Here is a 12974-nt window from a genome sequence, read left to right as displayed (position 1 = left end):
CAAATGATATATTGATAATGTTATAAACCAGTGGAGAATTGTATGGAAGCAATTGATGAATGCCCAAGGATTTGCAATTTGTTGGAAGGAATGAGAAACTGTAAGTATGAAAAGCAGCGCTGAGAAATGTTGATTCTGATCAGAGAAATGCAGCAAATGTCGAAAGTTATGTTAAATACTGACCTCTTGTGGTAAATAGAAGAATTAGCCGTTTAAAAGGCCTTAATGAGATGCTCAGTGACAAAAATGCTCCTTTACTTTAAGAGTTCAGAAGTTAGAGCAAATATTTCTACCTGTAGATATAACTTTTATTATTTAATGTCAATATTTAGAATAGTTACTTGTCATTGTAATTAAATATGTTAAATATATATTTTTAAATATACTGTATAATGCCATGATGTAAAAAAGCAATGTTTAATCTGTTTTGGAAAAAAAAACAAAAAAAACTTATTCTGTCCATTGTGTTCTATATTTAGCGCACCTGTATTGTCTGTGTTGATGTTATGTACCACAGCAGGAAATGAGAACAGATATATGTAATGATTATTTACCATATGTCCTGGTATTCTCTTTGGAGGATCTTCCATACAATAGGGTAATATTGAAATAATCGTTAATTCAGTTCACTACAGCATAAAAGCATTTTACTTTTTTTATAGCAATGAGAAAAGAAAGTTATTCTGAACACATTTATTTGTAACAATATTTATGACTTCTGTCTACACTATACCTTTAAAATTTAAATAATTTCTGTGAATATCAGCCACAATGTCACCAATTATTATATTGTATGATCATTTTAGCTCATTTTGTATTTTTGATGTTTCTAAAAAAAAAAAAAACTTTCTGTGGCTCTTTCTGGAAACTTTATATTATATTTTTGACCAGATTGTTTTGTCTGACCATAAATTACCAAGAAACTTATCTAGTATTTCTGTGAATACTTGTTCTGGATATGCAGTGTAACACAAAAGAACAGCGTGAATAGACTTTAGGAAGCCTCCAGATTCAACAGTTTGACATGTGTGTGAAAATAGTGCTGACTTTCCATCATTTTGAGTCAAATGATACAATGTCTGATTAATAAGTAAATGCACTATTGTTTGAAAGAGACTTGTTTCCTTGTATTTAAAAAAATCCATAAGGAGAGTAAGGGGGGGAACAAATTTTCTATATCTAAGGCCTGTAGCCCTTAAGATAAGTTTGAGCCCCTGCACAGGGTCTGAGGCGATTATCTGCCTTATCTGGACAAAACAGTCACTGACAACTTAAATGTAACTTTGGTCTCTGTTGGTTTTGAGGAAATAGGTTGTATTACTCTCAGTGGCCACTCCTTCAGAAACCATGCTCTACGTGTCATGAAGCATCAGGTATTTGATCTTCTGAAGCGACAGGAAAGAACCTGTTCTGCTCAAGGTAAGATAGAGACTTGTGTAACTGCACTAAAAGTTGTTTAAAATTTGACTCTTTGCATGGACTTGATACATAAGTGTTATAATATGTTAGTTTCTTATTAGAGAAAAAAAAGAGCTAATTTGGTTAGTCTGTGTTAATCTATTAATATATGTGTGAAGGTGTGTGGGTGTATTATACAGATGGTTAGACTCGTGAATTTTTATTTGACAACTATGATATGGAAGTTAATGGAGACACAAGAACAAAAAAAAAAAATTGATGCACATATACATGATGTGTGTGTAAGCACCAAGCTGATACGGATAAGTGTCGCATCGACAAGTTCTTCGACAACAAGGGGGAGCCAGTGAGTCAGAACCCAGGGAAGCAGAGACGGGTTTAGGTTTGAATAACTATATTTATTCCCAAACACAAAAGGAATAAATCACTTTGTTTTCAAAACTGTAAAATAAAATTCCTTTCAAAGCTAAACCAAAATAACATCAGTCGAAGGGTCCCAAGTCCAGGATAAGATTGTTCTCTATTTTCAATTAGAGGAGTCTTAATTGATATATATATAGATATATAATTCATGTAAAAATTGTCTGAATTTATTTATTTTATTAGTTTTTTTATTGCTATATAAACACATAAAATAAAGGTAGTAAGCTTAAGTGAACAGTTAGAAACAAAACTAAATATGCAAAAACAAATCACAAGCAGTCCTTAACGTATTCATAGAAAGGAGAGTGTTTTTTGTTGACGTGGTAGATAAAGAAAGAAAATAAAAAACTGTTATATGAGAAAAAAATATGTACAAGTCCTTCATTACATTACTGATCATAATAAAAATAATACTACCAATGATAATGTAAAAAAACTTTTTAAAAAACCATTGATGATAATAATAAAGAAATTGTAATATTAGCAATGGAAATTTGACTGACTGAATTTATGATTTCATGCTGTCTACTTATGCCATACTTAACTTAAATGTATTGCAGATTGTAAATGTATGCTGTTTATAAATGTATTTAACTAATAAACACTGTGTCCATTGCGTACTTAATGATACTTATCTAATCCTGACCAAGGTTAAAATGGACCCAAAACAAACCTCCCATGTGAAAACAAAACCAAACCCTGGGGAAAGACCTTTCAGCATTGAGCCAAAAACTCATGTGAGGGACCAATGGGCCACAAAGATGGAGTTCATCCTGGCGGTGGCTGGACATATTGTGGGTCTTGGAAACGTTTGGAGATTTCCCTACCTTTGCTACAAAAATGGAGGAGGTAAATCTTTGTTGTTGTTGAGAGCTGGACATTCGCTAGCTATATCCTAATGAAAAGTCAGTTGTCAAAATAAAGTGAGATTTGCATGATTAATGTGAGGGCAATAATAATGGGCAATGTCAGGAATTAAAGTTTTGCTAATGTTACACCTCAAAACCACCTCAAAAGGCGGCCAAAGAGAAGAGTTGGCAAATAGCTATGTTAGTATTGTTTTGTAGAGTATTTCTTGATAAATAAGAATGATTAAAAATATTCAGCACTGTTGACATTATTAAATGTAAGAAAAAAGGCTAAGGTGTAAGAGTCAACAGCAACCTTGTGTTGGTATTTCTGAGATACTAATCACTGACTTGTTTGTTTTGAAGGCGTTTTCTTCATTCCTTATGTTTTATTTCTATTCACCTGTGGCATCCCACTCTTCTTCCTTGAGACATCTTTGGGTCAATTCACCAGCCAGGGTGGAATAACATGTTGGAGGAATATGTGTCCTCTTTTTGAAGGTATGTGCTAAAGCTGTCACAATACTGATGCCACCTGGGTAGAATCAAGCAAACATTTTCTAACACAAAAAAGGTTTTGATCAAAACGATTCCATTATAACTGAACTGTATGTTTTGAGCAATTGTCCTGCTGGAAAGTGAGGTTAAAAAAATGTGAAAAAAGTTTAATGGGTAGGACAGGCATGGAAAATATTGACTTGAGTCAATATTTTTCAAGTCTGCTCATATATATATATATATATATATATAAGTATTCCACATATCTTGCTAAAGGCATACCTGTCTCTCCATAGGCCTGGGTTATGGAAGCCAAGTTGTTGTTTTGTACACCGGGGTGTATTACATCGTCATTCTGGCATGGACTTTTCTCTACCTGTTTTCGTCCTTCAGAACTGAGCTTCCATGGGTGAGCTGCAATAACAGTTGGAATACAGGTAAAAAGCTGGTTTTCAGGATCTTTTACGTCATCGTTCACCTAAGTTTGTTTTTCCCCTGCTAATTACAACATCTCTGCTTCCTTGTAAGTCGCTTGTTTTGAACATGGTCACAATGACACATCCTCTTTCCACTTGTACGCCAACACGACATCTTCAGTCGTTCAGTTTTGGGAGTAAGTATCAGGAAGCGAAACATTATTTCAGATCTTCTGTTTGTGTGCGTTACTGAATAAAGTGTGTCACAGGAGGAGAATATTGGGGCTGTCCAATGGAATTGATAACATCGGAAGTGTTCGTTGGGATCTGGCTCTTTGTCTGCTCCTTGCTTGGGTGTTGTGTTATTTCTACATCTGGAATGGAGTTAAATCCACAGGAAAGGTACAGTACAGAACTAACAGATTTCCTTTCATTTCTGATTTCTTGTTATCTTGTACTCACAGTCACTGTAATCTTTGTGTATTAGGTGGTGTATTTCACAGCTACATTTCCGTACGTGATGCTGGCAGTGTTGCTTGTCCGTGGACTGACATTACCAGGAGCAAAAGACGGCATTCTTTTCTACCTCTACCCTGACCCGTCCCGCCTCGCTGACCCAGAGGTACCATTTTAAACCTGTAAAGCTGTTTTTTTTGTCTTCTAAGACTTAATTCATAAATATTTGGCTTTGTATCTATCTTTTGTAGCAAATGTAATCGATTCTCCACATTTAAAATCCTTATGATTCAAAATATTTTGAAAAGGGAACGTAATCCAGAGAATCCTGGCATATCGTTTTACTAATATGCAAATATTAAGATTGTTATCTTCTAGGATTTTGTGGTAATAAGGGAAGGGCACAAAGTGCAGCTGTACCAATAAAATAGAAGGTCGGTGACTCAACCTTCTATTCTTCTAACAATATGCACAGATTTCTACTTGGGACTCATTATAAATGACGTCTTTTGCACCATAAAATGCTGACTTCAGATTTTTAAATTGGGCTGATTTTATTTTTTTACAAAGTGCAGCTGTACCAATAAAATAGAAGGTTGGTGACTCAATACATATTCTCACAGGACATGTCAAAACGTAATTACATTCAAGCCCTGACTTGTTAGCGTGTTTATCACAAACTTGTTTTCACAGCACTCCTTCTTCTACAGAAATGTGACAAAATATTAGTCACACTCAGTGACACTCAGTGACTCATAAGATGAGTATTAAGATATGCAGCATGAAACTTTCACAATTGCCAAGATGCAGTGCTTTTGCAGTAATATTATTACACTTTGAGATTTTCCAAATTTCGTAGCAACATAAGTGAATTTTAAGGGTTGTAATTGGATAGACCAACACAAAGTAGTGCTTGTTTGTGAAATAGCAGTCAAATTATGAATTGTTTTCATTTTTTTAGTGTGGCCTGTATCCAGATCCCTCTCTGCTCACATAAATTAATGTCAGTATAAATACAACTGTTCTGTGAAGATGTCTGAGTTTTGTTACAGAACCTAAAAGTAAAAAAAAAAACATTTAAAGAAGACAAAAGTGGGGAAAGTTATATTTTGGTGGTTTAATGGGGGTGTGTAGACATTCTTGGTATATCAAATTTCATTTCAATGAGATATGCACACTTAGGTCCTGATAACACAACAAAATTTACATTTTCAGGTATGGATGGATGCAGGCAGCCAAATTTTCTACTCCTATGGGGTTTGCACAGGTGTTCTGACATCTTTGGGAAGTTACAACAAATACAACAACAACTGTTACAGGTAGATGTGATTTTTTTTCACTCAGCATATAATTATTTCATTATGATATAATTAACACTATTTCTTTACACTTCCTCCAAACAGGGATTGTATTTACCTATGCCTGCTGAACAGTTTAACCAGCTTTGTAGCCGGCTTTGCCATTTTCTCTGTGCTCGGTTTTATGGCAAAAGAGCAGAATGTGGAAATTTCCATGGTGGCTGAATCAGGTACTGGAAGTTGATGATTTATGTTTAACAGAGATTCCAAGTGATAGTGATAAGACATACTAAAGAAAATTTTTGATGTCATCTAACAGGCCCAGGCTTGGCATTCATTGCTTATCCTCGTGCTGTAGCTTTAATGCCTCTGCCTCAGCTTTGGGCAATATTTTTCCTTTTTATGATCATCTTCTTGGGATTAGATAGTCAGGTAGGATACATAGTATTTTTTTATTTAAAACTGAAAGTCTTATACGAAAGTACACCTGTAATTTTACTGAACAATATCTCTTACCTCAACAGTTTGTATATCAGGAGTCCTTGGTTACAACCATCTCCGACATGTATCCATCCTTCTTTCAAAAAACCCTTCTACGTAGATTGCTTCTTCTCACAATTTGTGCTGGAGGTTTCCTGGTTGGTCTTGTGATGGTAACGGAGGTGAGTGGTTTGAACAGTTAATCCTTTATCTAAAGTATGAACAAACGCAAACAAAGCTGAATTTACTTCAAAATACGACTAAAAACGGGTCAGAATCTTGACAGACGCTCGAGATTATGACATTGAAAATATTGATATATGTATTGTTATGAAAACAAGTCTTCTATTTTCTTTCTAGACCAACAAAGTGATCAGTTCATATGATCTGAGTGAACCACTCAGATCATATGTCTACACCTCAAGTAGAGCCCTAAATACAAAACTCTACTCTGGTTTGGGATCTTGGGAGTTTTAGTTATTTATGAAATTGAGCGGCTTAACTAAAAATTTTCTCAACCATTAAACACTCACAAGCCTCAAACAAATGAACTGTAATACAATGATTGACTTGAGATGATGTGTGTTGATTTGAATTTTCAATGACTAGATTAATGACAATAAAACACTACATACAACACTGATATTAAGTGGCAACATCGTTGGAAATACCAGTAACATTGTACATAACATGGTCAATGAATACAGTGGACCCAAGGTATTTACAGAGGTTAGGTTAAGTATCTGAACCACTCATGAATAGATGAAATCCACAAATACTTGAGATACTCTTGGGAATGCTTACATCTGTCTATTCTAATAGTTAAAGCACCAAATATACCTCAATATGCAATAATATGCACAGGAAAAACAGTCTTTGCACTACAACAGAAACTAATATCTACAGTTTTCCTTATTTACGCTACTGGGGTACAGCCAATCAGCTCCAAGGAAAATTAATGGTGTTCCTTGATTGGTTGCTTGCAAACGCCAAGCCAACTGTGAGCATTGCACTTAAGTATTTCAGCTATTTTTGACAAATTTTTGATTTGCTATATGAAACAATCTGTGAATAGACATTTCCCTGGAGTAATTTGGACTCATGTTATGAAGAGGCATCTGTAAAACTCAAATGAGAGTTATAATAATAATAATTATAATAATAATAATGTGTTTCTATAAAGATTTTCTGTAGTTTGTATACAGCTAGAATACTTCGAGTGATGGAGACTGTGTTTTTTTCAGGGAGGCCTTTATGTTTTCCAGCTGTTTGACTACTATGCTTGCAGCGGGATGACACTTCTATTTTTTGCTCTTCTTCAGTCTATCTGTATTGGATGGGTTTATGGTATGCTCAAGTTTTTAATGGCTTCCTCTACTGTGCTGCTGCATGTCAGCAAACTAATAGTATCTAATGTTTCAGGTGCAGATCGTCACTATGATAATGTGAAAGACATGATTGGTTATCGTCCCTGGCCTTTCATGAAATACTGCTGGAGGTACATCACACCAGCTATCTGTACCGTAAGTGTTTATTTTGTGATATTTTGCATTAATTTATTTTTTGTGCATATCAGCTGTCCAAGTTGAGCACAGCTCTAAACAAAACCAGCCACCCTTTGGATAATGTTTTCTCTCAATAGAGGAGCAATCTCAGGAACAGGGGGGAATGTGAGAAACAGGGAAATTAATGTTTTGATTGTTTCCCTCTATTCCATTTGTAGCAGTTTTTATATTTTTTATTTTGTTTTTAATTATGTACAGTATATATCATGTACAGATCTGTATGAATGCAACAGACTACCTCATAATTTCCTCTGGATTAATAAAATACTGCCTAACCAAACCTGTAGCGGTGCAGGGTTGAGTGCAGACTAGATGCTAGAAACATCCTTGTGCATATTACAGTGAGGATCCAAATGTAGTCCAACAAATTTCAAAATGTTGAAAATTCTCTGAAGCTTTAAGGCTGCAGTGCATTAAATAAACTGATGTTGCGCTTTTTTGTACCTTTTTCTTCTAGTTCACGTTTCTGTTCTCTGTGATCAAACATAAACCTTTGAAATTCAACAACACGTATGAATATCCATGGTGGGGATACGCCTTTGGACTATTCTTCACTCTCTCTTCAACATTGCTTGTTCCGCTGTGGATGGTGTATGCTGTGAGCATCACTCCAGGAACACTAAAACAGGTAAACATATTGAATTTTGAAATTATTCTATTAATTAGGCATCAAGGCTGGGAGGGCACTGGCGTATCTGATGTAAAAAAAAAAAAAAGCTTTAATTTACAACAAAAAACTGGCAAACAAAATCAACTTTTGCAGGACACCATCTTTGTCTTTAATATATTTTTCTATCATTTCTACCTTTCTAATTTGTACATTGCACCTGTTGTCATTCTTCTTTATAAGTCATCTTAACACATACTAAAATGACAAATGGTCTTTCTTTCCTTCTACACAGAGGCTAAAACATCTCTGCACTCCAGCAAAGAATGTACCAGCTGGCACAATAAAGAAAGCATCAAACCCTGAAGCATTTCAGTCATTCACAGACTTGTCCACACTGCGTCCAGCCAATCATCCACAGGAAACAGAAAACACAGTTCTGAGGTCATCCGTAGTTTAATCAACCATGTCTGTCTGTTTGTCTGTCTAGTGAAAATTATATAGATTCTTGACAGATTTAGATTTAAAAGAGTATCAGTTTTGAATAATAGTAATTTATCACTCTTTATTTCTGTTTGATTAAAAGGTGGCATGTTAAAAAATATATTTATTTTTTTAATAATCAGTGGACATTTTCTGGCATTACTGTGCCTATTCTAAATCTAAATCTGCCAAATATAAGAATCATTTGGGACTAGATCTATTTACAAATCCGAAGATGAAATGTGACATTATGGTTTTTGCTGTAATAATAGCTAAGTTTAAGTTCCTTGTAAACAAATGGATCAAAGGTTAAAACTAATCCTACCTTATAGAAAGATAGCAAACCCCTGGAGCTACATAGTCTTTTTGAAATACTCATTAGTCAATCACTTGATTGGGTCTGAAAGTTGAAATTGAGAAAATATTTCAAGGCAAGGGACAGCAAAATAAAAATATCTTTTTTATAAGAGTTAATAGCATGTGTAAAGATTTACTGGAGCATGCTTAAATGAAAATGTCAAAACTATGTTAAAAAGAATAATTTATTAAAGAATAGCACCGTATTCTGTTAGGATACAGAGGTTTTATTCAAGAATTACTCTGACTCCCTGTAAGGTTGATGTGTCAGGAAAGAAAATAAAAAATATATATCAATTGGAAGAAAATAAAATCAACTTAAAGTATTCTTTTACAATTTCATTTCAAATATATATTATGAAGCAATGAAATACTTTTCCAAGTCATACTTAAATATAAAAGGACAAATGTTCAACCCAGGTTAAATATCCTCCAGCACTTTACTAAACACCATAAGCTTGCTGCAGCAAACCAGCTCTCCACTGACACTTGAAACTGTGAAAAAACTGGCCTGTAGTCTATTCACAGCTTTAGTCACAGACAGATTAGAGGGTAACGTGAAACAAAACTGTTCAGCCAACTTACACTGTCATGTCATGTTGCACCAGGTGCAGCTGGTGCAACATGAAACCTTTTAAGGAAATCCAGACTGAGAACCAGTTACTAAAACAACACGTTCAGTCCAGATACTAAATACTGTGGCTATGAAATTATGCCACAGTATTGACATAATTTCAATACTGTGGTTACCTACGTACACAGCACACTATCTTTATCTGTATTCAATTTATTCCACTACCAATGTGGTAAAAAAACAACAACACAGTTATTAATCCAGAAGAAAAAGAAATACATTACATGCAAATATATATGGATTTTTTACAAAGTTATTTGATGAGTGTTTTGTGTGAGATACTGAGGGGGAAATTGAGCTAAAAGGACTAACGTAGTATACCTTTTTGGGTGGTTACTCCTTTTTAAGTTGTTGTTCTTGGTCACCATACCATAAAAAGATAATTCTCTTAAGCATAGTAGAGCTTTGCTTACGAAATCATATAACTATTTTGAATAAAATCTGAAACACAGAAATCCAGAAATGTGTCCGTTCAAATGAAATAAAGCAAAACTGCCCTATTTAATGCTTAATAGTTCTTTAATTACAAACTACTGCTCAGCTCAACTGGGTTGTTTCTTCTTTCCATAATTGAGCTACATAATGACTCATTCCTCATTTCATTGTTTTCAGTTTGTTTTCAGATTGCTTCTCTTTCATTTTTGTAACTGCAAACCTTTGGTTTCAAGTCAACATTTCAAAAACCCTTTTTTATACCTTGCTTGTCTCATTTTCTTATCCTATACTTCAAAATGTCTATGAGGGTATCATATTTAATTTCATTTCAGAATATATTATGTTGGGTTTGAATGGAGCATTAAAAAACTTTTTTGGTTAAAGGTTAGACATAAATTATATTTTAATAAATCCATCATGCTATATAATTACTGGTGCCTTCTTTGTCTCTAAACCTGAATGAATCAGTCTTGCCAGATACCCGAATGTACCAGATTAATATGTTCAAACAATTACACGCAATCTAATAACACGAGAATGTATTGTTTTGAAAGGCTTTGTTGGTCCAGAGATGGATGAGTTTTGGGGGTAAATGTACGTAGGCCTATCAAAGATAGAACAAAAGCAAAAGACGTGAAGATGCTGGATGAAGCTGCTGAGAGAATTCATCATTATAGTCAACAAGAGCTGAGAAGTCACTCAGAGAGGAAGAAGCCGTTACTTCAAGAGGGATATAAAAAGAAAGATTACAGTTAGCACATGTACATAAGAACAAAGTTTAGCTTTTGGAGACATTCCTGTGCTAATAAAACTCAAACTGTTACTGTTTTTGTGTATATTTGGTTTTAAAAAAAGGGGGACGTTTACAAACCCTAGGAGGCCATATCAAATGTGAAGTATGGAGGTGGAGACATTATGCTGATAGCAAATATATCAGATTTTATATATACAGACATACATAAATAGTTTTTTTAATGTGCTTATTGGACAAAAGGCGGTGCTAAATTTAAATGTTTTACAAAGAAACAGTCCCCCTCATAAATAAAAAAGACAATTATGTCTCCCATCTATTGAAATAAAGTTTCATAGAGTTTAGGTGAAGATATCCTATTAACACAGAACTGTGTGCCTCACATCATACACAAGACAATAAAAACATATAGAGCAATACCCCGAAACATTAGGGATGTCTTGAGCTACTTCCATCACACAAAAAAATGATACTCTAAATCTGTGGGCATCTTTAACGGTTTGTGTCTGATTTTCTAGAAGACTTCACATAATAAATAACTTTTATTTTTTACTATATGTAAATAGATAGGGCTTAATTGATTGAGAATTAAATGATTACATTTCTTTGACCGTTATTGAAAAATGTGTTGAAAAAAATTTCCCATTGTGGGGTTATAGAGGATTTTTCTATTGTATTTCTATTCTAGAAATCTTGAGTGAGTTAAAGTTTGCCTCTAGAGGGCGCTTCAGCCACAATGGAAAACATTTAAAGAGATCTTTCTTTAATGCTATAATAAAATAATCCTTGAGTTTTTGCACACAAAGACATTTTGTGGTGGTAAAAATCAGTCCCCTTACTTGTCAGGTTTATCTTCAAAATATGCAATAGGAATCCAGGCATGGTAACAGCACTCAGCTTTTTTACCTGCTCACAGTACATCCATATATGGTAAAAGATATAACAGAGGAATAGGAAAGGTGTGGAAGAGAGAGGGTGGCATTAGGGAGTAATCCTAGCTGCACGACTGTCAAAGCCACTGTGAAGGCTGAGATTAAACAGGACTGATCACGTCATCAGTCAGTCTATGGCAGCAGGGCCTGAGAGACTTCTCTCACATCAATGTTCTTCCCATCAAACAAGTGGATTGTTTGATGGTGGCTGACTTTAAATGGAATATTTAAAAGTCACTGCATAGGACTGATTTACATGTATGTCTAAATTAGCCCTAATACAGCTTGTGACTGAAATAGTTTGGGTTTCTTATGAGTTGGTTTGGTTTCTCTTTCACTTCGTTTACTTCACCATGTTAGACTTTCTGCAGACCCAAAACAACCTGACTTATCGTCTGGATGGTGGATCCGTTTTCTGGGAATCCATAGAAAAAGTTTTTTCTCTTTATGTTTTCTGTGGTTTTCACAAAAAAATGCAATTACTAATTAAGATTTATTTCAAGAATGGTGTCCTGCCATTGTTAAGTTACACAAGACAAACCAATTCATTTGAAAATTAATTGCAGCAACATCTACAAAGATTTATTTATAGAATTTTTTTTGTGTGGTTATGTGTTTAACATATTAAAATCAAAACTGTTGATGTGGTGACATAGACTTTTATCTCATTTTGTGCCCGCTAAAGTTTTTCGGATCTGATCACAGAAAACCTGCCATGTTATGCATTTAATGTGTGGTATTTATTCTTTAAAGTTGTATCTGTTATTAGTTTTCTGGTTTTCTGTTATTGGTTAACACTTTTCTCATTAACATATGTTTTTTCCAACTGAAAATATTTCTTAGGCAGATTTTTTTGAATGGCTGTTCTTTCTTTCATAACTACCATTTACTCCAGTGAGATTTCTATTTATAAATAAAGTTTAGATGCTTTTACCGATTTTACATTTTTTTGTCATCTATTTCTTATGCACTCGTTCATCAATTAAAACACAAAACTATTTGCAGTAGTTTAACTTGATTTCTGTGCTTTGCAAGGTGTTCTAGATCACTGTTATGTGTCTTCCTGACCGACTAAAAGATTAGATGTAGTTCTTGTTTGCTTCCTGTCACAGTTTCATCACACTTCGGCCCTACTAGTGTGCTAAGTACTTGTCACTGCAAAGCAGAGAGTTAATGCCAATTAGCTGTTGTTTATGCGTGACTGTAAGCATGTAGCATGGCACCACAGTGATCTAAGCTTTTTTTGGACTTCTCATCTTGCTCAGGCTTTTATGTAAATCTCATTTAGCGCTCAGCTCTGATATCCTTATTACAACAGATGTCACATATTTATCTATCTATCTATCTAAAATTATTTAAATTTTAGATAGAT

The 12974-nt window shown here is 34.3% G+C and overlaps 1 protein-coding gene across 2 annotated transcripts; it reads left to right on the top strand.

Moving 5' to 3' along the window:
• The first annotated feature begins 1302 nt into the window (after positions 1-1302).
• Positions 1303-10347, top strand: LOC114135486 (sodium- and chloride-dependent GABA transporter 2-like). 2 transcript variants are annotated; one of them, XM_028002806.1, is made up of 15 exons: positions 1303-1419; positions 2493-2691; positions 3057-3191; positions 3485-3625; positions 3717-3801; positions 3874-4006; positions 4092-4226; positions 5276-5379; positions 5464-5588; positions 5678-5790; positions 5883-6020; positions 7083-7185; positions 7261-7361; positions 7861-8031; positions 8306-10347. In XM_028002806.1, exons 2-15 carry the CDS (start codon positions 2499-2501, stop codon positions 8468-8470), a joined length of 1842 nt encoding a protein of 613 aa, XP_027858607.1. In that variant the 5' UTR covers positions 1303-1419; positions 2493-2498; the 3' UTR covers positions 8471-10347. The 2 variants fall into 2 exon arrangements, with proteins under 2 accessions (XP_027858607.1, XP_027858606.1); XM_028002805.1 differs by lacking the exon at positions 1303-1419 and having other exon boundaries at positions 2412-2691.
• Positions 10348-12974: the final 2627 nt, after the last annotated feature.

The sequence above is a fragment of the Xiphophorus couchianus genome, chromosome 20 (assembly GCF_001444195.1).
Source record: "Xiphophorus couchianus chromosome 20, X_couchianus-1.0, whole genome shotgun sequence".
Taxonomy (NCBI): Eukaryota; Metazoa; Chordata; class Actinopteri; order Cyprinodontiformes; family Poeciliidae; genus Xiphophorus; species Xiphophorus couchianus.
This window is presented reverse-complemented; position numbering and strand designations above follow the sequence as displayed.